At 47.1% G+C, this 25,365-nt stretch overlaps 9 protein-coding genes across 9 annotated transcripts; 7 read left to right on the top strand and 2 right to left on the bottom strand.

The window, feature by feature from the left end:
- Positions 1-11,787: 11,787 nt before the first annotated feature.
- Positions 11,788-12,329, top strand: CLAFUR5_02163 (uncharacterized protein; the record flags this gene model as incomplete). The annotated part of the gene is made up of 2 exons (XM_047901311.1): positions 11,788-12,259; positions 12,307-12,329. 2 exons carry the CDS (start codon positions 11,788-11,790, stop codon positions 12,327-12,329), a joined length of 495 nt encoding a protein of 164 aa, XP_047756282.1.
- Positions 12,330-12,645: 316 nt separating this feature from the next.
- On the top strand, positions 12,646-13,397 carry CLAFUR5_02162 (uncharacterized protein; the record flags this gene model as incomplete). The annotated part of the gene is made up of 2 exons (XM_047901310.1): positions 12,646-12,994; positions 13,165-13,397. The coding sequence occupies 2 exons, from the start codon at positions 12,646-12,648 to the stop codon at positions 13,395-13,397; spliced, it is 582 nt and encodes a 193-aa protein (XP_047756283.1).
- A 720-nt stretch (positions 13,398-14,117) lies between these two features.
- Positions 14,118-15,008, top strand: CLAFUR5_02161 (uncharacterized protein; the record flags this gene model as incomplete). The annotated part of the gene is made up of 1 exon (XM_047901309.1): positions 14,118-15,008. One exon carries the CDS (start codon positions 14,118-14,120, stop codon positions 15,006-15,008), a length of 891 nt encoding a protein of 296 aa, XP_047756284.1.
- Positions 15,009-17,140: 2,132 nt separating this feature from the next.
- On the top strand, positions 17,141-17,899 carry CLAFUR5_02160 (Transcription factor of morphogenesis MCM1; the record flags this gene model as incomplete). Its single annotated transcript, XM_047901308.1, has 3 exons — positions 17,141-17,377; positions 17,430-17,564; positions 17,621-17,899. 3 exons carry the CDS (start codon positions 17,141-17,143, stop codon positions 17,897-17,899), a joined length of 651 nt encoding a protein of 216 aa, XP_047756285.1.
- A 1,017-nt stretch (positions 17,900-18,916) lies between these two features.
- On the bottom strand, positions 18,917-19,252 carry CLAFUR5_02159 (uncharacterized protein; the record flags this gene model as incomplete). The annotated part of the gene is made up of 2 exons (XM_047901307.1): positions 18,917-19,081; positions 19,142-19,252. The coding sequence occupies 2 exons, from the start codon at positions 19,250-19,252 to the stop codon at positions 18,917-18,919; spliced, it is 276 nt and encodes a 91-aa protein (XP_047757424.1).
- Positions 19,253-19,437: 185 nt separating this feature from the next.
- CLAFUR5_02158 (uncharacterized protein) lies at positions 19,438-19,743 on the top strand (the record flags this gene model as incomplete). The annotated part of the gene is made up of 1 exon (XM_047901306.1): positions 19,438-19,743. One exon carries the CDS (start codon positions 19,438-19,440, stop codon positions 19,741-19,743), a length of 306 nt encoding a protein of 101 aa, XP_047757423.1.
- Positions 19,744-20,146: 403 nt separating this feature from the next.
- On the top strand, positions 20,147-21,941 carry CLAFUR5_02157 (uncharacterized protein; the record flags this gene model as incomplete). Its single annotated transcript, XM_047901305.1, has 2 exons — positions 20,147-20,661; positions 20,711-21,941. 2 exons carry the CDS (start codon positions 20,147-20,149, stop codon positions 21,939-21,941), a joined length of 1,746 nt encoding a protein of 581 aa, XP_047757416.1.
- Positions 21,942-23,106: 1,165 nt separating this feature from the next.
- CLAFUR5_02156 (uncharacterized protein) lies at positions 23,107-24,050 on the bottom strand (the record flags this gene model as incomplete). Its single annotated transcript, XM_047901304.1, has 3 exons — positions 23,107-23,574; positions 23,668-23,712; positions 23,763-24,050. The coding sequence occupies 3 exons, from the start codon at positions 24,048-24,050 to the stop codon at positions 23,107-23,109; spliced, it is 801 nt and encodes a 266-aa protein (XP_047757415.1).
- A 207-nt stretch (positions 24,051-24,257) lies between these two features.
- CLAFUR5_02155 (uncharacterized protein) lies at positions 24,258-25,238 on the top strand (the record flags this gene model as incomplete). Its single annotated transcript, XM_047901303.1, has 1 exon — positions 24,258-25,238. The coding sequence occupies one exon, from the start codon at positions 24,258-24,260 to the stop codon at positions 25,236-25,238; it is 981 nt and encodes a 326-aa protein (XP_047757418.1).
- Positions 25,239-25,365: the final 127 nt, after the last annotated feature.

The raw sequence follows: 25,365 nt of genomic DNA, 5'->3' as shown, positions 1-25,365 counted from the left end.
GTAAGGATAAGGACGATAAGCTAGTAGGCGTAGCTCCCGGTAAGCCACCTCGTAAGGCCTAGTCGACCCGTCCTAAGCCCTTTAAGAGTAGTCTCGGTAAGACCTTAGACGAAGCCGAGAACACTCGCTATATATACGAGAGCCTCTATAAGAAGTGCCGTAAGCCCGGTCACCGCTTATAGTAGTATACTTACGAGCTCTTCGAGTACGAAATGCCGGTACGTCTAGGTACTAACGCTAGCGGTACTAACGTCGTCGAATTACCGGCGGAAAATACGTAGTCTACTACTTAAGCGTAGAAGTAAGTAGATATAAACAAGAATAGTTATACAAAGAATTAAGAGAAGCACTACTAGTAGAGCCTCTACTAGAAGGACTTAAGCTATTATTATATGTTCTTAGGATAGTAGAAATAGAATATAACCTAGTTATTAGCTTATACCTAGTAATACCGGGCGTAGCTAATAGGCAATGTGTATTGACTTTCCTTAATAACGGTGCTAACTCAGATTATATCAACTCTTCTTATACGCGTAAACATAACCTGCCCTTAACTAAGCTTAATAACCTATTAGCACTTAGGTTAGCTAATAGGTCTATAGCTACGGAAATAATCGAACACCGTATAACTATAGAATTTACGCTTAGTAATAGCTATAGAGAAACGAGAACGTTCTAGGTTACTTATCTAGAATACGATATAGTACTAGGTAGACCTTAGTACGATAAACATTAGCTAGGTATCCACTTTGCCTCTAGTATAATAACCCTCGACTCGGAGCACTATAGGGAACATTACCTATAGAACGGCAAGCCAGTCTAGGTGTAGAGTATTAACAATAAGTAGGAGCCTATAATTACTAAGTAAAGCTTCGAAGTAGCTCTAAAGACCCGATTACTATATCAAGCCACCGTTAAAGAAGACGATAAAGGAGATCTAGTCTAGACTATAACTTCTAACGTGATTATAAAGTAACGACCTAAGCCCGAGATATCGACCGAGACGCCGCCCGTACTAATACTATACTACCGGATATCGATATCTAGGAAGTTAGCGAAGCGGCTATCGACAGAATAGCTAGGTAAAAGGGAGCTAAAGTATATATAATGTTCATTTTTAATAAGAACGAATAATAGTAACTAGGGGATCTCCTCGTAACGGACCCTTTAATAGCTTATACTATAAGTACTCGGAATATACGTAAGGTAGTAGTATATAGGCCCGATACTAGCTATATAATGCTATCTAATAACAAGACTATCGAACGACTAGATGCTTAAGTAGCGGCGTTCGTACTAGTAGCGTAGCGTACTAGCCCGACACTATCCGCTTATAAGATATACGTATAGTCTAATATTAATAAGTTTATAAAGAAAAAGGAGGAGACAATCGATCCGAAGGATCACCTCCTACCTATCTATTACGAGTTTATATACGTCTTTTCTAAGTAAGATACGAAGGAGCTCCTACCGTATAGGCTAGGTATCAACTATAAGATCAAACTAAAGCCTAGCGCGACTCCGCCCTTTATCCGACCTTACCGTATATTAAACTAAGAGGACGAGGTAATAGCTTATTAGGTCTAAGAACAATTAGCCTAGAAGGGCATCCGTAGATACAAAGAAAGGGCAGACGTATCTTTACCTATACTTATCGTTAAGAAACCTAGCGGAGGACTTAGAGTTTATATCGACTATAGATAGGTAAACGAACGTACGATAAAATCTAGGTATCCTATACCCCTAATATAGGACACACTTAACCGTATTATAGGGAAGAAGTACTTTACTAAGCTAGATATTATCGCCGCCTTTAACCGTATACGTATAGCGGAAGGGTCGGAATGGCTTACGGCGTTTACGATACGGTATAGCTAGTTCGAGTACTTAGTAATACCGTTTAGACTATATAATATACCCGGGACATTTTAATCGTATATTAACAATACCCTAAGAGAGTTCCTCGACGACTTTACGTCCGCGTACCTCGACGACATCCTAATCTTTAGCGACACGCTCGAAGAACATATTAAGTTTATAAAGAAGGTGCTCCGTAAGTACGATAAGGTAGGCCTTTAGCTCGATATCTCTAAATACGAGTTCTATACTTAGTCTACTAAGTACCTCGGATTAATTATCGGTAAGAATAGCGTGTTAATAGACCTAGCTAAGGTATAAGCGATACGTAAATAGGGGACTCCTACTAACGTAAAGGACATCCTTACGTTTAATAGATTCTTAGGCTTCTATCGACGCTTTATTAAGGACTATAGCAAGATAGTTCTGCCTATAGTAAAGCTAACTAAGAAGGACAACCCCTAGTACTAGACAAACGAATGTTAGAATACGTTCGAAGGACTAAAGTAAGTATTTACCGACGCTAAGGGAACAGTACTAGCGATATTTATCCCCGGGAGACATACCGTCTTAGAGACTAACGTAAGCGACTTTATAACCGTAGTAGTCCTATTATAATATAACGAGGATAACATCCTCCGCCCTATTATATACCTGTCGAAAAAGATAAGCCCGTAGGAGTAAAACTACGATATCTACGATAAGGAGTTACTCGTAATCGTTAAGGCGTTTAAGGAATAGAAGCTAGAGCTAATAGCCGGCGACATCGATAAACTAGACTTCGAGAACTTTACCGACCTAAGCGGCTACCCTATACTCGTCTATAGCGACTATAAGAACTTAGAATACTTTATAATATCTAAGTAGCTAAACAGACGCTAAGCTAGGTAGGCCGAGTTCTTGTTATAGTTCTTCTTTAAGATCGTATACCGACTAGGAGTATAAGGAGCGAAGCTAGACAGCCTTACTCGACGTTCCTAAGACGCTATCTTATATAACAAGTCAGATCCGCGTTATACTTAATAGGATAGGGTGCTACTGAAACTAGAACACTTCCTATTGGTTAGCGTAAGCTAGATCCTAAGACTATCCGTATCCGAAGTAGAAGGAGTAGTTATAGACGAAGCCCTAGTAGTAGACATTAGTAAGCTATACGAACAAGATGACGTAGTCGAAGCTACTACCTAACTCGCGGTAGGAGAACTAGTAAAACTACTCCGAAAGAACAAGATAGACAATAAGTACGTAATACTAGTCGACGGTATAATATATATTAAGAACCGATATAGCGGGTATAGCCTCTTCGTTCTACCTATAGAGGATAAGGAGAACACTGTCTATATACGTATAGTCAAAGCCTTTTACGATATACCGGCAGCCGGATACCTAGGTAAGACTACTACGAGTAGGCTCGTGTTACGATATTATATATAGCTAAGAATAACCCGTTTTATTAGATCTTTCGTACGCGCCTACCGGATATATCGTAATAGCCGTAGTATTAACGAACTATAGTACGGACTTTTAGCCCTACTACCTGTCCCCTTTAATACTTAGGATAATGTCGCTATAGACTTCATTATCGACTTACCTAGAGCGAAGTGTACGGCCGACGGTCAATAGTACGAGAATGCCCTTACGGTGACTAATAGACTAGGTAAGGAGCGCTACTATATTCTAGTTCTCGAAATAATAGCTAAATATATCGCCTACGTCTATATTAAGCACATCTTCTTACGCTACGGATTACTAAAGACGATTATATCGGACCGCGGACCTTAATAGATTTTAGCCTTTTAGGGACGCCTTTATAAACTACTATAGATTAGGCGTAAGATCTCTACCGGGTATTATCCTAAGACTAATAGACAGAGCGAGAATACGAATAAGATAATAGAACAATATCTACGCGTATTTATTAGCTATATACAAGATGACTAGCCGGACTAGTTACCGCTCGTAGAATTTATAGCTAATAACTATATCTCTAAGACGACTAGTATAAGCCCCTTTATAGCTAATATTAGTAAGAATCCGAGGTACGCGGATATAGAGCTCAACCTACCTATATAGCTACTCCTATATAAACAACGCCTAGACGCGGAATTAGTAAATGCCTTCGTATAGCGTATAATAGAGCTTTACTATAGACTAAGAGACTCGATAGAGATAGTATAAGCGTCGTAAGCCGAGTACGTAAATAAATACTATATAATCGTACGACGATACGAAGTAGGTAATATAGTACACCTTAGTACTCGTAACTAGCGTACTAAGCGCCCGTTAAAGAAACTTAACTACCGCTATACCGGACCTTATACGATCACTAAAGTACTACTATACGACACGTATCGCCTAGATTTACCGCGATCGCTAAGTAACTTATATAACGGCTTCTACGCTAACCTACTAATACCGGTATACGAACCGATACTAGGCTAAGTATAACTACTACTAGCACCTATAGAGATAGAAGACGATAATAGCGATATAAGTATATATTAGTTACTAGATACGATACTAGATATAAAGAGTATACTACGGCCGGGACTAGCGCTACGTAGTAGAAGGAAGGAGAGACGATACGAGTATCTAGTATAATAGGTTAGTTATAGTAAGCCTACTTAGGAGCCCGCTAAGGAGTTAATAGATACTACCGCCGCTTCTATCGCGGACTTCTACTATAACTATCCTACAAAGGACAGGCTAGCCGGCTTTATACTACTACTAGGGTAGATTCCGAACGATAATATACCCGAAGACGGTATAATTAGCGATGCTATAAACGCTTCGTTAATAGCTACGTCTAACCTAGTAACTATAGGAGGGCTACGTATACTAATTACGTAGGTGCCTATAGCTCTACTACCGGTTAAGAGCTACGAGCCTAAGACTAGTATAAGTAAAGACCCGTAGGCGGCTACTTTAAGAAAGATGACCGATAGTAGGTAAGTATAAGATAAGCGTTAACGCGAATAGTAATCTTCCCTTAACTTAGTAACTATAGCTATACCGCTAATATTAGTTAGTAATAGGTACTATAGTTCTTCCTTAATATAAGTAATAGAAGCTATAACGAACTCTTTTGCGGAGTTCGTGAATCGCTACGGTAAGTACGAAATTACGACTTATATAGGCTAGGTTAGCTACCGCGGAGGATACGATAATGCCGACCGAGGTAGTAACAACGATATAATAGCGGATAGAGTAGATAATAGAAGTAATAGAAATAACGATATAGAGGATGACACTACTTTCGTAGTAGCGATAATACGAGCTTAAGGGACTAAGCGCGATTTTGAAGGGGGGGTAGTGTTACGGCCCTAGGCCTAGTAAATAGTCAGCTAGTATATAGGTCACGTGACCGCGCGTCACTAGCGCGCCTCGGCTGTATATATCCTCGGCGCACCTCGCGCTCCTCTTTCCTACGTACCTAGCTACTTTGTATTAACATAATTATAAATCGTTATAAGGACTAGGTAAATCTAATCTTCTCTAGCTTTGTAATATAGAGCTTGTTCTAGTCTCTAGCTACTTACTTAAGCCTATAAAGGCTTTGTAGGACCTTAAACACTATATTTAGAGGTGCTTTAACTCCTAGGGGTAGGATTATATAGATGTCTTTAAGAAGGCTACTTTAGGTAAAAGTATTATTTATATCTACTAGGTACATCTCGAGATCTCTCTTATACACTACTACTATAAATACTCGGAGAGTATTATGTCTAATAGTAGGTATAAAGGTCTCTTCGAAGTCAACCCTATATTTCTATAAAAACCCTCTTATAACTAGTCTTGCCTTGAACTTCTTAATAGCTCTACTAATCATTCTTTTTATATCAAAGACCTACCTAGAAGTAATTAGATTCGTACCCTTTAGCGGTACAACTACTTCCTAGGTATTATTACTTACTAAGGCAATAAGTTCGTTCTCGATTACCTCTTTCTATATATATCCCTATTCGGGGTCTCCTACGGCTACCTTATAGGACTTTAGGATTAGTACTTCCTACTAATAGGCTATAGCCTACCTAATAGTAGCAAATATATATTCTTCTACGTCGTTTACAATCTCCTCTACCTAGCTTATTATAGAGTCTAGATAGAACATCTAGGCGATAAGAGCCTTATAGTGTTTAGCCTTATACTCTTTAGAGTTATTATCTCCGTCCCCCCTTAACCTCTTATTACCTATAACCTAAGGTAGCGCTAGGTGTTCGGATAGGTCGAACTGAACAATATCTTCTTTTTCTTCTATTAGAGTACCCTAATCTCTAAACTTCTAGTATTCCCTAATATCCTTTAGGGGAGGAGAAAGTTATATAAATAGCGGTTATTATAGTGTTAATAACTTAGGTAGATTCTGTATAGATCCCCCGTTATCGGCCTTCGACAGTATTAAAACCGCCTTAATATTTTCTCCTAGCCTTCGTAACGGTGTTTCTAATAATCCCCTATCGGAAAATTTCGCCCTAAAGGGCTTCCTCCTAATAGGATTACGCTATAGCGCTCGACTCGGCTAGTTAGTAAAGGTAATACTAAGATCTATATCTCCCCCCTTCTTATTCTTAAACTAGTCGACGTGACTATACGCTTTTATAGCTTTTATATCGGGATCCTAGAACAGCTATTGTTTTATAGTGTTTTCTAAGTAGCTATTACGGTTCACCTCGTAAGGCTGCACTTAGTGTCACGTGACCTAGTGCGCTAGCGCGCCCGGACCCTAGACCCTAACCTCGACGTTTACTTTATCGCGGCTTTACGACTTTCTTATCTTCTCTTCTTTATAGAACTTATTCGATTCTAAGGTATTGATACGTTTACGCCCTATCTTACGCCTTGTCCGTATTAGTAGCCTATAAACACGGCTTCTTTCCCTCGGTTTATTAACTTGTCTCTCCTTAAGCCTTAAGGTTAGGCTCTTAGGTCTATATAGACTATAGCTTTATATCCCTAGACGCGGAAATAGTCGACTAACGGTACTTAGCTAGTAAAGGCTTTTTCTAGTAAAAGAGCAATACTATTAATAATCGAACTATTAGGTAACGTGCTTTACTACCGAGCGGGCTATACTACCGAGCGGGCTACTTTTGCTAAGAACTATACCACTTCTACTTTAATTGCGACGGTATCTTAACACGACGACATCCTATAGAATCGTTACTAGGAGGACAATTCCTCTTTAGATTCTTCGCTATCTAGCGAGTCTACTAAATAGGTACGTACGTTATACCCCGACTCGCTATATCGCTTATAGCGTCGTAGCCTTAGTACTAGCCGAATACTATCTAGCGACTCTCTACTCACTTCCTACCTCCTAGTATCCTCTAGAGATATCAATTGCGACGCCTTATCGAAGGTTAGAGACTCTCTAGACTAAATGTACTTGCGCTTTCGTGCTTTCCGCTATATAAGGGCCTCGTTAGACTTACGTAGCTTACTAATCTCGCTTCGTATAAGAGCTATCTAATACGCTATCTCTCTACTCCCTCTCTATTACCCTATTAAACGACCTTCCTCTTTCTACTACGCCTTTCTAAACCCGTAACGACGCTCTAAGACGTAATAATACCTATTATAAACCCTATCTCGTCGAAGTTGTAGGTGTCCTAGTTAAGGATACTATACTTCTCCTTTATATTATATATAAGTAAGAACTACTTCTCGATAACGTCTAGATCTTCTATTAGGGCTCGCTAACGATCGTATCTACGTGTTATACAAACCTTTAGCTCACGATACCGCCTAATAAACCTGTCTATCTAATTAAGACTAGCGGGCTTAAGACCCTTCTCTTATAGTAATAAATCGGCTATTGCTCGTATACTAGCCTTTAATAGCGGGAAACCTCTAACATCTAGCTCGAGTATGTACTTAAGTATTACCTCTCTTCTAGCTCTATAAGCTTCTTCGAATTAGGCTCGTAGTCACCCCGAGGAGGTCGTCTATTCAATCGATACCCTAGTATAGTTCGAGACGCGTCGTATACCTTTGTAGCAAGTCGATTCGTAATTGTCGCGTCGCGTTTCGTGGCCTGGACAGCTAAGGTCAGTTTAGCCTCGTTTGAAGACAATATACGCTATAATAGTAGTTATATAGCTATATCTATAGAAGTGGTACAGTTCTTAGTAAAAGTGGCCCGCTCGGTAGTATAGCCCGCTCGGTAGTAAAGCACGTTAGTCTCTTTCTAATTATAGTCTATACTTATAAAGCTTCTAGCTAGAACTTAACTAGTATACTAGAGTCTTTAAGTATAGCCCGGACTATATTCTTAGAGGCTTGAATTGACCTTTCTATAGGTCTATGTTAAAGAGAGTTATAGGCATTAGTTATGTCTATCTAAGTACTAAACTCCTTCTCCTACTCTTTTAGTAAGGCGAGAATTTCCCTTATACTATTACCACGGATCGTAGATAGAAAGTACCTTAACTACCGTTCTACCTAGACCTTCTAATCCCGTAGGGCTATAGGAGCGTCGCTCCTAGCCTTTAAAGGGATTACCTACTTCTTCCTAGAGAAGTTGTTTATAATCTTAAGCTAATATTTATATCCTAGCCTAGAGACTACGCCCTAAAAAGGCCTATAGATGTTAATAGAGATAAGGGCTAGCCTTTCTTCTTTTCTCTCTATAGTAGGTCCCTTAAACTTCCTTATATTAGCAAGGGAGCATACCTTATAACTTAGGTGTTTAGAAGGAATAGGGATAGGATCTTTCTTATTAGTGACTCTATAAAGGTTTCTTAGTAGTCCCTTACTAAGGTGTATACATCTTCTATACTATAGCTCCTACTAATCTTCGGACTTAGTATTAGCTATAGCGGTACCGTTACGTTCTTAAGAGAGTATACTAGTATACTATAGCTTAAGAATTTCCGAGATCGAGTAGATAAACGGTACTCCTCCTCGAAGTTTAGTCTAGACAACGGGCTTACTAGACAAGGATTTTAGGGTGAAACTAGGTAGTTAAATAGCAAACTTTTAGCTAAACTAATTCTACGAAACAAGACTAACTCTAAGGCTAGGAACAAACAAGACATTTTCTAAGACAATTTGCTTTCTAGAAGGACTACCTATTACTTCACTTCCTATATATATAGCTTATAGATAGCCACCCCTAACCTTAATCTACTTCCTCTTTTAAAGAGGCTTTAGTGTCCTAAATAGTAAATCTTAGTCAGTTATATATAATGAAGTATAAGAGTTAAGCAACTACTCGGATGAGGGGTACTTACCTTTAGCTTCTATAGTAGAATAGGTAACCTTATTAACATTATTATCTTCTAATAGTATCTTACAGTCTGATACGTCTTCCTAGGTCGTACGGGCCCTTATAGGCATCTTACTAGAGGAGGCCTTCAGCTTACGGCTCTCCTTTATCTACTTTATAAGGTCCGTTATTACCTTAAGGACATTATAAAGGTTTAGTAATAATTACCTCCTACGAGGTAGTAACGGTTGTCTCTTAGTAGAGTAGGTAACCCTAGCTAGTTTATCCTTGTTCCTAATAGCCTACTAAGCTATAGAAAGGTGTAGGCACTTGCTTATAAAATAGTCACTATTATAGAGATAGTACGTAAGCTTACCCTAGAAATCCTTCTTAGCGAACATAGCTATCTCTTAATAAATTATTGATTCTTACTTCTCCCTAAGAATTATAAGAATGTCTTATAGTAAGAGATTCACCTAGGTATCAATTGTATCGCGAATTAAGCCAAATGAGTCTAGTAGAGCTACTAAGAGTTACTAGATCTTTCTGTCCTTAGTCTTAATATCTTAGAACTAAGACGAGATTGAAATAGCCCTCCTTATAATTAAGCTAAGCTCCTACTAGGCGTTATCTATTAACTAGTCCTCTATTATTACGAGATTAGTATATTACTAAAGCAAACTTCTTCTAGTAGCGAGAAGTCTTCTCTTATATTTAGCTTTAGCCTATTCCTATAACTCCTTCGTATACCGGATCTCGTATATCATCTCTTAATTATCTATCGACAGATAGATATACATCTTATATAGGGCCATTATATTATACCGTCTATACGATACCTATAACGGTTTATAGTCGTGTTAATATAAAGTAGCTAGGTACGTAGGAAAGAGGAGCGCAAGGTGCGCCGAGGCTATATATAAGCCGAGGTGCTACGCTAGTACGCGCGGTCACGTGACCCACGTACTAGCTAGACATTCGCTAGGCCTAGGGCCGTGACAATACCTTCCTTATTACTCGATCTAAGGGAAGGGATGACTCCGATAATATAGAGGGTGTCGCTATAGATAGGATTATAGCGGGAATGTCCGTAATAATATCTTCGAGGACCTAGTTAACCTACTTAAATACTAGGTATATTCTTATTAGCTTGAACTATATTTCGTAGTTCTCTCTTCTTAGAACAGGTACTGCTCTCTTTCTTAAGAACCTAGTCTCGTTCTCTATTTTTTTAAGTTAAGGGACAGGTTAGCTACCCTTAGGTAAAAGGATATATTCGGTCGTACGCGATCGGATCAAAATAGAATAAACTAAACGCGAGGTTAATAGCGGAGAGGATAGCTATCCGCCGGGGAAGAAAGGAAAGTCGGTCGGTAAGGATCGTATTAGTACTAAGATACTATAGCGTAACTCTCTTAGTAGAGGGGGTTTCTAAGACACTACGGCTCTCTTAGAATAAATAGTTAGTCGATACGAACGCGATGTCCAGAGAGCGACTCTTCTTAGTAAGCTCGCCTACTTATCTAAGGTATTAGTATAGGCTCCCTAACTCGGAGTCTAATAGTGCCTTACTAGGCTCTTTTACGTCTTATATATACCTATAGTATAGCTATAGCTTCCTATATAAGGCGGGTACGGCCTCTAGTCTACCTTCCTTTTGTTCTAAAGAGGAATAACTCTAATACGACTTTATTGAGGGTGAAATACCGAGTTACTAACTCGGGCTTATAACCTATTAAATAGGTACAAGTTACGTAGTAGTAGAAGACGGCGGATTATACGAAAGATAAAGAAGGACCTAATAGGATAGCGTATATCTATATATAGTATCGCTAGTATTAGTATAGGGAGATACTAGGTATCCGGATATTTACTAGCCTATAGGCTAGTAAACCCTAGTTACGTAATCTAGTTATATAATATACCTATACCTATATACTTAACCTACGGCCTATATATTCTTAATACTACGTTCTACACGAGCTACCTAATACTACGAGCTTCTAACGATATAGGAAGGCGCGAATACGCGTAAGAAGCTCGCGGCGGGGTTATCTAACGGGGTTAGTAAGCTCGTAGTAAGCTTAGGTAGTAGAGTTAAGCCGCGTAAGGTAGTTATATATACGGAGTAAAGTAAGCTAAATGATTATAGGCTAGGAAGCTACGACGAAGGAAGCTAAAGCTTTAGAATCTCTTTTATTATTGATTTAAGTATATAGGCGATTAGGCTAGCCGCCTTAGGCTAATATAGGTATGTTAGGGTCTAGTAGGGGAGGATATAACGTTCTTATCCGAATATACCGCCGGCTTAGCGCTTAGCTTTATGTTTAGAGTCTTCTTAGGTAGCTTTTCTGTATCTCAGATTCACACTCGCCAAGGTTATCACAAGGCACAGTGCGGTAGGTCACGTGACCCTAAAACTTGAAAGTTGACCAATCAGAGCGGGCGCCAAGGCTAGTTGAGGGCTGGTATAGAGCTTCACTCCCTCGCTGACGCCTCACCTACGTACTCGCAAGCTCGTACTCCGGTGTGGCTAGCGCTCGGTCGCTACGCTTAATGACCAAAACACTCCAACAAGCACATGACGTTCCGATAGAGTGCTACGTCCAGGTCATGGTCTTGGCAGCATCACTCTCCACATATAAGGCGTGTTGTTCCCCAATCTCCTCGTTCTTCTTTCAACTTCACAACACATCAACAACGTTTGTGCATCGCCTGACGGCATGCCTCCAACTTCGCCTGGCCTCACCGATTTGATCGACCTTTACATCTCACATAGTCCTTCGCAGAGTAGAAGTGGTCAGTATCACTCCAGTCTGAACACCTGGAAGACTATCCATTCTCTGCCTTCGACGAATGGAACGACCTCACTGTCAGAGTACTGCATCTATACAGCAGTAGGAGAGAAGCTGAATGTCTACGCCACCTTTCCTCCTGCAGCACAAGCCGGCGTGACGGAACTAGTCATCGAGATTTACATGGAAGCCGGGCATATCGGGTCTATGACATTGACGGCAGACTACAATCACGACCTTGTTTGGCAGGGGAAAGTGGCCGATCCGGCGGAGGCTGTTAGTGCGAGGTCGCTTCCTCGCCATGTGCAGTCGTTGCAGTCGAAGGGAGATCTAGGCTTCATATACATTGAGCCACAAGGATTGGGGCAGATGCGGACGCTGCTTCATCTTCGTTCCGCTGGTAGGTATATGGCTCGAGCATTCGTAGCACAAGCTAACAGAAGACAGACTATGATGAGCAAACGCCATAGCTAGAGCGGCAGAAGCGTGCGAGCACTGCGACGAGACATACTATTGCCTTGATGACTTGTCTCCTCATAAACGCGGCACATATGGGGCGGAAATACTAGGAGATGTGGTGAAGTTACAGTATATCTCACTAAGGATGTCGATGCAACAATCACACTCTGTTTCATGGCAAGGTTTCAGGCTTCATCATCCTCGAGGGAATGATCCCTTCAAGGTTGCTTGAACGCTTCAGGATCTTACTATGCTGACAGCTTCGCATCATGCATCAGTCACGTCGCGTCTCTCCTTACACAACCACACTACGACAATACTGCGACGATGAATGCAAAGCACGCTGTCAGCAACATCACACGTATAGACCCAGAGATAGGGTCTCGTGATCCAGAAGATGCCGCTAACAGCTCCCTCGCGGCCAAAAGCATCCAAGAGATCAGCGCGCCCCCCCCCAGGCACAAATTGCAATGGAGCTACATAGAGGTTGATGAGGAGGACGACAATATCTGCGTGGCATACAATTGTCGGCCAGACTTCGATGACGTTTGGCCTCATGGTCTTTATATTAATGTCTGCTACAACAATGATGTTTCGCTTGAAAAGGCAGTCGGCGGTCCTTGCGGCAAGCCATCGTTTGGCGCTGAAATAATTCACCTAGTACAGGCGCCCAATTGTAAGCAAGGTGACTACGGCAGCCTTACCGTCTCGTTCTGGCATGCCCATCAGTGCCCAAATCTCGCGTCAGGGGCGAAAGACTTGTGGCGAGGCATATCTCTATCACACGATCAAGCGGCAAGCACAACACCAAGAGCTGGCGACTACTTTCGCCGCTAATAATTCCAGGTTTTGTAAAGAGGGAAGCACTGACGAAGGTGCAAAAGCTTGAAGAGATTATCGAGGATCTAGGTGAAGATATCAAAATGCTCTATAGAGACGAGCAATGGGATGCTCCCTCGCGTGTCGGGGCCAAAGGCAAGAGAAAGAGACTAGAATCGAGCACCGCCAGTTCAGCTGGGCCAATGGCTCAGCGGACCAAGGTCGAGGCCAAAAGACGCCTAGTGGAACTCGAGCTGTAGGACCTGAGAATCCAGAAGCAGTTGAGCAAGCTCCAGCTTGATCATGAATTGGAGACGAGTTCAGCTGGACCATCGTGAGGTATGCTTCGCGGTTGACAAGTCGGGATGGGCCAATCTCTATATCGATGCGGGAAGGTGAGCAGCTTCAGGTGCCTGCTTCGCCCACTCAAGATGACTTGCACTTGATCGGTATGATGGCTCCCTATATTGAGTACGGGACTGCTGGGCTATCGTGCTAGTCAGATCTTTACCAATCTTAGAAGAGTATTGTTTTCGAAGTGTTCGAAACCAACGGTGGGGCTTTCGGAGTCTAGTGTCAACCAATTCTGTAGCTTGTGTAGGTGCTTGCCATGTCGTGAAGAACGCTATAGAGGCATGACCATAATGAAGAGAGGTATTGAAGGTGAACCTACATGTCCGGGTAGTCAAGAAAGACTGCAGTCCTGATCGCACACCCGCATTAGCCGTCATGGTGGAGACACCTCGGCCTGCAAGTGCCGTCCACGTTCCCGCATCAAACGCCATTACCAAGCTCCATATCTTACACGCATAGCACGTAAGACTCGGGTTCACATTGTGTGACATCGCTCAGTAACCTTCAACATTACTACTTTGCGCCATCCGGATAAATGTACTGAGGACCACCGCCATTGGCTCTACAAAAAGCTCATGGTGAACGACTCCAAAGCTATCAACAGAATAGCCCACATATCCACCACCATGTCCCAGCCCACGCCAACAACAAACGGCACAGGCCAAGTCGACAAATCCAAACGCAACCCCCGCGACTTCAAAGCCACAGAAAACAGCTGTCCAGACTGGCCCTCCACCGAATTCATCTGGATTAAAATCAAGAACCCCAACTGGAAAATCGGCGAAGGCGCCGCCAACAAAAACGATCCTTCCAAGACTACCCAGATTTCCATCGATCCTCACGAACCAGGTCGCGACCCAGCTTTCAACTATCGTCTCATCACCTCTGCAGTAATCCCCCGTCCGACGGCAGTTGTGAGTACCATTTCAAAGGATGGCCAGAGCACGAATCTAGCGCCGTACTCGTTCTTTCAGGCTATGAGCCATGATCCGCCGACGTTTGTGGTGGGACATGCGATTGGGTCTTCGGCGGCGAAGGATAGTCTGGCAAATTTGCGGGACACTGGGGAGTGTGTGATTAATGTTTTGACGGAGGATATCCTCGAAGCCGCGAATGCGTGCGCGATGGATACGCCCTACGGCATCTATGAATGGGCGTTGACGGGCTTGACGCCGGCTCCTTGTACGGATGTCAAAGCGAGTCGGATCCAGGAGGCTGTGTTTGCGGCAGAGTGTAAATTGGTCGGGACGCATGAGGTTGCAAGTCAATCCAAGCCCGGGAAGACGTCGAATGTCATTACGATCCTTGAGGGGACGAAGTTCTGGGTGAGAGAAGATGTAGTGGATGATGAGAGGAAGTTCATTGATCCAGCTAAGTCGAAGCCGATTGGGAGGCTTCAGGGGATTTCGTATGGACGGGTGACGAATGCGTTCCAGATTCCGTGGCCGATTTGGGAAGATGTTAAGCCGGGTGCTGAGGCTGAGGGGAGGGTTGTTCCGAAGGTGGAGGGTCAGTAGCAGACTGCGTCGCTGCATTCGAGGAGGGTGTTGGGTTCGAGGGAGTATTGATATTGGATGAGCTTTTCTCGAAGTTCGTCCTCGGCATTTTCATCGTCCAGTGTGTGTTTCTCCGTGTATGTTCTTCGCGGTCCGCATTCGATGTCGTTGTTGTCATCCGCTGAGCTCAGGAAGCATATGAGGCATGCTTCGAAGATCAACGCGATGAAGGCGCAAGCAAACGCTTGAAGCGCGAAGGACGTCAAGTACGATGATATTGTGGTCATTTCGATGGCCACGAACAGGCTGTGATGGTTTCTGTTGGTTTGCAAGAGAGAGGAAACATTTCGTCTTACCGTGTCAGCATGGCTGTTTTGTCTCAGCTTGAGCTCCCTTCGGCTGCTGGACCTTGTCTTCTCCGCCGCTGAAGCCGACAGCGAGAGGTCGGAATCCGCCGGTAGTCAGCTCATGGATATGGTTATCCAGCTCATCCGCATGTGAGTGTGCGTGCGCATGTGCAGATTGATGAGATGCTTCCGAGTATTCATAAGAGTAGCTGGTATCGTTGAGCCCGAATGAAGCACTTGCTATCGTCTGGACGTGCACAGCTGTACCGACGCCGGCACGAACTGTGATTGACCGGAAGTTCTTTTGGTAACACAAGATCTGACCTGCATGTCTCCGGACGACGATGCGCGTCCATCATCTCATGTAAATGCCATCGCCACAAATGCACGATAACAGTGTTGCATGAGAATGATGAAGCTGAAGATGAGATGAATCGTCCAACCAATTCGAAGTAAGAGGCATGGATCGTCGAGCTGAGCCCACGTGCCAAGCGGAGTTTCGTGAAAGTGACGATCGTCTTTAGCTGAAGCGGCGCCATCGTCGTGCCATGTTGCACAAACAGTTAGTGATATCGCTCGATTGAACAAACACTCCATCTCATCATCTCGAGACGCTTCTTGTGCCTCTGTTGAAGCGCGTTCCGATGCATATGGTTCGACCCGAGCAGAAGTTCTCGAGCACTGTTGTACAGCATCATCATCCCAGCTAATGCCTTAGTCAAGCGGAGCCAATGCGGCCATGCAAGTAGGTAGCAGATGCTATATGGCAGCAGAGCAGTACATAATTGGCGACTTAATGCTGCAAACTTCACCCACAGACACAGACCCGGAATTCGTGATGATCTGAAGCTCTGGCTGCCTCGAAGATCGATCAAGATGGTATGAATGCTCCGGTTATATCTTCCGCTACGTATCTGATCTCAAGACGAACCGCAGAGCTTGTTGCATGCGATTGCCTCACCGTAGCTTCGCCCTGGTGTTCGGTGTGGAAGGAGTGCCGCCACATAGCTGAATGAGGTCCGCCCGGTAATGTCAGCTCAAGTGTTCCCGGCAGCCGGCATCTCAGCTGAGTGGAGAAGTGGTCGCTCGGTGGTGTTTTCCCTCAAGTAGTCGCCCCTGCCGGTTCTGTTGTGTCCTTTCCTGTTGCAGACCTTTCTAAACCTCTCTGAGCGGCTTCAAGCATTCGCTGACGACTCTTTTACCGCAGCGCGTTAGCTTCCAGAAACTCTGACCCGACGACCAAAGTAGCAATTCGCGAAACCAACAGGAAAGAAGCCTTGCACCCTCCACAGCTCGCAGCTTGCTGGTTGGGCGCGCCTGCTCTGCCGAACCACAGCCTGCAGCAGTTGCGTCGAAGCAGTCAGCCCGGGCGCGTGCAGTCTCAGGAACGGTCGCTGTTTCTCGCTCGCTGCAGCACAGCCGTTGCCCTGCCGCATTCCTGCCCAGCCTCTCACCAAACTCCATAACCCAAACCTCGGCGGCCCATCCGCATTCGACTCAATCGCGACTGCCGCATCCAGCAGTGTTTCACACGCAGCTCAGCATCGCACCTGCCGACCGGAGTGAATTGTTGCTGCGGTGCGAGGTGTTCTTTCTCTTTCCACACCAGCTCGGAGGCAAAAAGCTTGGCCGCACCTTCCCCGCCTAGGCCGCGACCGTCAATTCTGCACACGTTCCCTGCCTCTGCCGAAGCAGTTTAGCTTCTACTTCATCTGGTCAGCTCCAACAGGCAATCCATCTCCACACCCATCGCCCAAAGCAGCATAGCCCTTGAGTGACAAACAGTTCGAGATCACTTCTTCAACCATGTCGGCAGAACTCGTCAACCAGGACCCCACCGGCGACCACGAGGAGCAGGAGCTCGAGAACGGCAACGAGTCGCGCGGCGTCAAGCGCCAACGTACCTCCAATGCCGCCGACGACGATGATGACGACGACGACAAGCCTGGCCGTGAGCGCCGTAAGATCGAGATCAAGTTCATTCAGGACAAGTCGCGTCGACACATCACCTTCTCGAAGCGGAAGGCGGGTATCATGAAGAAGGTGCGAATGGCGCGTCAAGAACACGCGTCTCGATGCTAACAAGCGGTTCTAGGCGTACGAACTGTCGGTCCTTACTGGCACCCAGGTGTTACTGCTCGTAGTATCCGAGACAGGCCTGGTCTACACTTTCACCACACCGAAGCTTCAGCCACTTGTCACCAAGCCAGAGGGCAAGAACCTGATTCAAGTGAGTGATACTGATCCCCATTGCACCTTCTCTTTCCATGCTAACGCGTCGCGTAGGCATGCCTCAACGCACCAGAGCCAGCCGATAGCAATGGCGTCGACGGCGACGGCTCAGCCGTCGAATCACCCGAAGAACAGCACACCGCGCCTCCACCCATGGCACCTCAAGGCATGCCACCGCAGGGCATGCCACGCAACCAGCAGCCCCAGCAACCATACATGACGGCGGATCAGCAGCAGGCATTGCAATATCAGGCGTATCTCCAGCAGCAACAGGCCGCACAGCAGGGCGCGTACCCCATGGCACCGCAGCAACACATGCAATCGCGGGGATAATGAAGACGCGATGGACATGACTCTCTGCAGGGAGGGCAGACACCAAGCAACGAGGGAGTGTATACGAAAGACAAGTCTTGGAAGTGCTATGATATGGGAGATGGGTGCTCGAGGCGCTCTCGCGGCGTTCGAGAATTGCCACGGCATGGATTGGTCGGTGCGACTGAAATGGGAACGGGTTGAAATGGAGTGAAGTTTGCAAGCGTATACCACAGTCCAGCGTGCTCTTCCCTTCTTTTCTGACCTCAAAATCAACAGCTGGGCTTTCAATATGACAGATCGATGGACTCAGGTCATGACGGCGAGGTAGTTTTTGGTGTATCATACATGCTCTGATCGGATTTTTGTTGTCTGAAAGTGTCCGCTCTCCATTTCACAATGATGCGCCGCGGCGCTGGATTGGATCCTCACTGCTCCAGCGCTGCCGGTCATCGTGAGACGCGATTCTTTGTCTGGAACGACCTGGCTCGTGTTCCCGAGAGTGTGGCATGCGCATTGCCGTCTCACGGCGGATCCCCACCTGACAGCTCGCAGGCAAGCAATGGAGTGGCACTACTCCGTATCAAAAAGCTCTCATCTACTTTCGTTGTCTGAGATTGCCACACTCTCCGCTTCACAACTATTTGCTGTGGCGCTGGACGCTGTCCTCGCTGCTTAAGCGCTGCCGGTCGGTGTGAGATGCCCTGCTTCGTCCTCGTCGGTTGTTTTGCGACAGTATGACTTTCCAGCCAGTGGAGTACTTAGCTGGTATTGTCATGTCTTGGGGAGTCCCCGACTTGTAGCTACCGGGCAAGGTACGATGTGGGGACTCTCGGTACCACGCGGATGATGTGCGCTCGAGCGAGAGTGATAGGCTGCTTTACTTTGCAGAATCCTCTCGTCGTGCGGTTCTTCAGGTTGGCGAGGGCCGGCTGTGCTGTGGCTTTTCATTTTCGGCTTCCAAGATGGGCATTAAGGCAGATCCCTGATGATCTGTCCATGCAACGAGAGCTCTGTGTCGCATCTATGGATGGCTGTTCATCGTCCAGGCCCAATTTTCTCAACTGGTGGCGTCGTGGCTTTTCCAGTCAATTGATCGATTTTGTTCTGCATTTCTGTTCTTTGCTTCAACAGCTTTGCTTTTGACATTTCTAGACTGGCGATTCTGTCTGATGTTGTGGCTTGGGTTATGGTTTGGCGTTCCTGGATGTAACATCAGAATTGATATCAAAGGGAATTGGGTAGGGAGGAGGAAGGAAATACCTGCTTGAACTCATGCCTCGTCTTCAGGCCGGCGCCATACCATGCTCCTGTAGCTGTTATGGCTGCGACGGCGCCTGTGAGGATGTATACGCGGGGCTTTGCGGAGGCCATGATTGTTAGGTTAGGGAGGGTGCAAGCAAGTGATTGCTTTGCTCTGCTGGATGATGAAGTGTAGTTCCCTCGCCTTCGGCAAAACCTTCCCAATCTCAATCTTTCCTGTCCCGCTCTCCCCAAAACATCAACAAACGCGTCTTCCCAACTCCCAAACCTCAACACCACCCAGCACATCAACAACAATGTCCGCCCCCAATCACCCTCGTACGCCAGGCCACGGACACGTATCCCGTCCCTCCACCGCCAACGCCGCGACCGCCAGCAAGTCCCGTCAGCTCAGTCACCTTCATGCACAGCTCGCGCAGTTGACGGCGAATATGTCGGATCTGGAGAATTTGCTCCGTATGACGGCTGTGCAGGCGGAGGGCATGAGGGGTCTGGGAGGGTATGCGGGTGGTATGTTTATGGCTGCTAGTACGGTTTTGGGGGAGGAGACGGTTAGTGGTGCTGATGGTGGGCAAGGGCAGGATGGAAGGGAGGAGAAGTGAGAGGTCCGCGCGACCACGAAGAGATGATATGAGATGATACCAGACGAGACCAGACGAGACCAGACGAGACAAAAATGTGCGGAAGATATGGACGGAGCTCTACGTCCGGGCCAGGTTGGAAAAACATTGGTTGAGCCTGTGAACAAGCTGGTTTACATGTTCCAATTGCGCTACGAGGATCACCACCCAGCGCCTCTGGCACTGGACACGGCTTCACTGCTTCACACTTCCATCACAAGCAGGCTGGACGGCTGCGCTTGGACCTGAAACTTTCACTATAAGACACCCTCCAAGGTCCAGCTCAACTCCTCGACAACACCACAAGTCCGGCTCATTCAGTCCTCTTCGAACACTATTATCGATGCGATCTTGATCCTCGTCATCTCACCAACCACTATGTAACATGGACCGGAGCAACATGTTCTCTGCCAATCTCGACCACCAGCCGCTGAGCGCACCCGATGCTCCCGCACATCCACTCTCGCCTCCGCCGTCGGAGCATGCCGGCAGCGTCCCACCACCATACCCCATGAACACATCTTCCACCGCCAACATGTCTTCTACAAGTTTCATCAATGGTCTCCTTCACGATAAGGATGCCCTCTTCAACGAGAAGAACCAGATTGTGTCCCGCATGTTCGATGAGAAGCACGAACTACTGAAAGAGAAGGACGAAGCTGCGAAGCTCTACGTGGATGAGAAAGCTCAGCTCGCGGCAACGATGCATAGTCTCTCCAAAGATCATTATGAACAACTTCGCGCCAAGGACGTGGAGATCCTGAAGCTGAAGGAGGAGCTCGCTAACAAGAACGAGCGCATTCGGGGTCTGGCAAATGCCTTGCAAGGCTACCTCGATCGTGATGCTCAAGAAGAGGAGGAAGACGAAGAGGCTGAACTTCAGGCGAACGATGTTAACAAGTGAGTGCAGACCGCCGACCTTCTGCACGCAACGCTAATCCTATCTCAGGATCCACAGAGAGCCCACAGTCGACCCACTCGACGACGTCGGTCTTGGGCGCCGATTCAGTGATGATCGACCTTATGAGAAACGCAAGCTCACCCTGGAGACACATACAGCCCGTCTGGGACCGGATGTGCGCAAGGAGGTGTCAAGGGACCCGGAGCATGAGAAGATGCTTAAGAAGCTTGCTGAGGCCAAGAAACTCAATGAGAGCCGTCCGAAGTCAGCCACTTGGGCTACCAGATTTGACAGTAACGTTGGTGATCGGGCCATGGACGAGCTTCAGAATGGCAACAAACAACCATATAACATGGCTGCTTGGAGCACAGATGCTGATCCACCGGCGACGCAACCGAGACGCGATGCACTCGCTGCTCCAGAGCTGTTTTCATCCGCACTCGAGCAAACTCCCCTGTGTGGCTCCAATGTGGGGATGGTCGCCAGCTCAAAGGCAGAAGTCATCACCATGTCTTCTGATGATGGGTCGTCTGACGCTAGCATCCCGATCAGCGACACCTCTCGAGTTGATGCAATCCGTTCAATCGAACGTTCTCCCACTCTTAGCGAGATCATTGTTCAAGCACCCACGACCGCGGCTGGTAATTTCGAGATAACGAAAGAGTTATCAGACGACGTCTTGAGCAGGCTATCATCGCCACCAGCAGACATTGCAGCGGCCTTGATGGAGGACAACACGCCAGCCAACGATGCCTACGACGAGCTGATTACCTACGCCTCCAAGACCTTCCCTGGCCAGGTCTGGAAGCCCGTTAGGTCCATCACTTCGGACGGCGATTTTGAGCTAGGCCGACTGATAGATGTGTCGTCGGATGTCTCCGAGTCCATCCAATCTTCTCTGGAATACTACGAGGCTCGACGTCGTCGGCTAACTCTGCCCCAAGAGCCCAAGTCGAATGATATCAAGTGTTGCGGACATACTTGGATGAGTGGCTGTGGAAGTAGTACATCGTGGACCGCCTGCGGCTCCAAGAAGTATGCATGCAGGACATGCTTCAATCGCCGCCGCGCTTGCTTTCTGTGGCAGGGCAATCACCAGTGGGCAGTGCTACCGCTTCCACCAGACACCCGCGATCCTGCCGCCACTCATAAAGACGCTGGATTCTATATCATGGCAAAGGGCTTCAAAGACAAAGCGAATGATTTCCCAGGCGTGTGGAGGGAGAGCAATCATGACTCCAGGAACAGGAAGCGATCTGCATCGGCAGAGTCACAGTAGCCATGGGTCAATTTGGTAATATAGGTACTAATGTAGACTATCTGGCTCGTGGTCATGAGCACCAAGAGCACTGCAACCCCTGTCTTCGACCTCATGCTGCCCTTACAAGCCCTCCGCTCGTATCGATCAAGTACACCACCCACTGCAGCTCCCCACCCGTCCCTCGCCTCGGCTCCCCATCAAACTTGCCAGGAACGCTGCCTTCATCTATCTCCTCCTCAATCTCCAACACATCCTGCCATAAGCACCACGCCAACGTCTCCCGTGTTGCTATCTCCACACCACACGCATCCACCCCCTTGCCTCCCTCCCTCCAGCACTTCTTTATGAGCGTGAGCTCGTGTAGGAACACCGTGTCTACCAACTGCGTCCTGAACCCTTTGGTGAGAAAGGCCCGACACATCGGGCACGTGGCTCGGTCGGTGGAACACATCCAGCGCAGAATGCAACTGGAGCAGAAGGTGTGGCGGCTTGAGCAGTTGAGGCGAAGGGAGTTGGTGCCGATCCCGTCCAGGCATATTCCACATTCTGAAGTTGAACTCTTTCTGGGCGAGGCGCTGCCTAAGGAGAGCCAGAATTTTTGTGTGGAGAATTTCCATGGGCCGAGGACGCTGTGGGTCAGGTTTGCGTTGATGGCTGCTCTTGTTGTGGTGAAGGGGGGGTTATGGCGGGTTTGGGTTAGGATGTGGATGTGGTGCTCGTAGCAAGACAGTTCGGAATCGCGCATGTGTCGGGATTGCTGACGACGAATCGTGGGAAGGCCCATATCGGTTTCCATAGTGGACATGTCGCTCATCGCTAAATAGTTCGAAGGCAGATTCGGTTATTCGATTGAGGTTCGTACGTCTTTGTATCGTTGGCCGCGAATTGTTGTGACGTGGTCGTACTTGACGTTGGGTGAGAAAAATGATGGAGCTCTGGGGGCTTATATGACATGCCAAAGACTGAGCTGGCCTCATTCTGCTGTGAATTAGCTTGGTTTTTTCACAACGACATGTTTCGACTACATGTCCTCAATCGTGCCAAACCTTGGCAGATTTCCATATATCAATGGAAAGGTGGGTCTGGTGCTCAAAATTTAGGACCTTGAAACAGCCCCATCATGCATGCCTATCGACGTTCTCAATCGTCGCCGCATCGATTTTCGGTCCTGCCAAGCTGCAGTTCAGAGCATCTCCTTGACATCTTGCAACCAGATTCCTCGATCCCCTGCAAATTGAAACATCAAAACACGTCGGCCATCAACCAGCCTCACTCGCCTATGTCCATTCGCAACCCTCTGGATCAACTCCCCTCTAGCACAATCCGACAGTCCAATCTGTCGAGCTGCCTCGTTGACACCGATGTGGTCATCAGTCGCTGCCAAGTCAACAGGGACAGGGTTCAGGGCAACGATGGCGAACTCGCTTGTTAGTCTGAATCTCGAGTCTCCCGTCTCGTCGGTGATGCAGAAACGAGATAAGCTTAGGCCAATTTCTTGGAGAGCGATGCAGATTTCTTTCAGGTGGAAGCCTCCTTCGAGGATCCAGCTGCCCACTGGCCGGAGCGTGTAGTGCTTGCCTTGTGCGGGTTGTGTCTCAAGGAGAAGAGAGGTCGATTCGGTTCCGTGGAGTGTGTAGTTGAGATTGCGCATGTCCTTGATATAGTCAGCGTCAAAGTTCTACGAAATGAATGCGGGGTGGGAGAATGGTGTAGCGATGTTCAAATTCGATCGGGAAGCACCAACATTGTCATCATCTAACAATATCCTCGCAAACCCGGAGATCCAGCTCTTGAAAGTACATAAGCAACATTCAGCCCAACAGCATAGATGAGGCTTACCCAGATGACCAGCCCGTTCATGCACAGAACCAACTCCGGAGCCTGTGTTTTCAACCACTTTGCTAGTGGTGTTGCGGGTCCGTCATCAAGGTGCGCGTTGAATTTTGTCACGGCGTAGTACATCGGCAGTGTCTCGTGTCGGATCTGGCGACATGTTTTGGTCAAGGGATGTTGGACTTTGCCCGAGCACAGTGTTACGGCGTATTGAGAGGTGAATGTATGTTCGTAGATCACGTTGCGAAGCTCTGCCGAGAGGCGGAGAAGGGGCGAGTGGTTCATGGTTCCCATGGGAAAGAGTCTTGATTGACAGTAGATGGTCGATGTAACAAGAATGTATGGAGTGATGTTGACAGAAGCCATGTCAACGCCGAGGTGAGCTTGTGAGAACGGCAAGTGCAGCCGAGTCGCAAGACGGCACACCCAGAGCTCGAAGAACTCCCTCGCTCCCGCCTCCCTGCTCAAGACAACCACTTTCCACGAAGTAGCACAGCAACAATGTCAATCCCCCATCGCGCTCTACGCCCAGCCCTCTCCCTCCGCTACCAACACCTCTACCGCGCTACACTCATCCCACGCGCCTACAGCACATCTCCACCACCTCCCCGAAAATCACGACTACCATACATATGGAGCGCTTTCGCCCTCGTTCTCGGCTTCGGCGCTGGCACAACCTTAGTCCACTTCATCTCTCCGCCCTCCATGCCCGAAGCTGGAACGCACGAGGACGGTGTTCTGATGGACGATCTTAACAAGCGCATCGAAGAAGAGTTCAAAGTGAAAGTCCTGCGAGGCAAGTGTCTAGGCGTGACGAAAGCTCTACAGGGCAAAGAGGCGGGATGGGTAGAAGTCGTTGCTCCCGCAGATGGGATGGGGAGTAAGACAGAACTGGTGAAGGGGCTGCAAGGCGCGAAAGGGCTCGGTGTAGAGCGGATCTTCTGGGACAGAGGCGAGCAGAAACTCGTGGGTATCGTGTGGTTTGGCGGGAGTCTGAGTGGATGGCCTGGCGTGACACATGGTGGGCTTCTAGCAACAGCATTGCAAGAGAAAGTCGCACTGGCCAACACCCTCTGCCACCCCACATCTTCAGCGCAATACAGCTCCGCAGCCAAACCACAACGCCTCCCCGGCACCGGCGATCACGCCAAGATGCTGTATCCGACAGAGCTACCGTCCGAGCCAGCACAGCTGAGTATCGACTACATCAAGCCGACGCACGCGAATCACTTTTACACTGTGAGGGTGGTGCCGAGTTATGACGATGAGAATGTGCGACTTCCGATCAAGGGAGCGGAGTGGGTTGCGACGTTGGAGACGATGGATGGGAAGGTGTGTGTGAAAGCTACGGCGAAATTCGCGCCGAGGGGTCAGGTGGAGAGGATGCAGGAGGGAATCGTGGGGAGGGAGGCGGGGAGTAGGTTGAGGGAGTTGAGGGAGTGGCTTTGGCCTAGTCGGCAGAGGGAGAGTTTGGGTGACTGAAGACCGCTGGAATAGATTGATGGCAAAGGATAGTCACGGACGCCTACATCGGACCTTTCGCCAACAGCTTGGACTGTAAGATCTGCCCGGGCATCCACGCTCCGTTTGGCTCGGAGATCGAGCGCGA

The sequence above is a fragment of the Fulvia fulva genome, chromosome 1, assembly GCF_020509005.1.
Source record: "Fulvia fulva chromosome 1, complete sequence".
NCBI lineage: Eukaryota > Fungi > Ascomycota > Dothideomycetes > Mycosphaerellales > Mycosphaerellaceae > Fulvia > Fulvia fulva.
The sequence above is the reverse complement of the archived record's forward strand: the minus strand, read 5'-3'. Positions and strand labels throughout refer to the sequence as shown.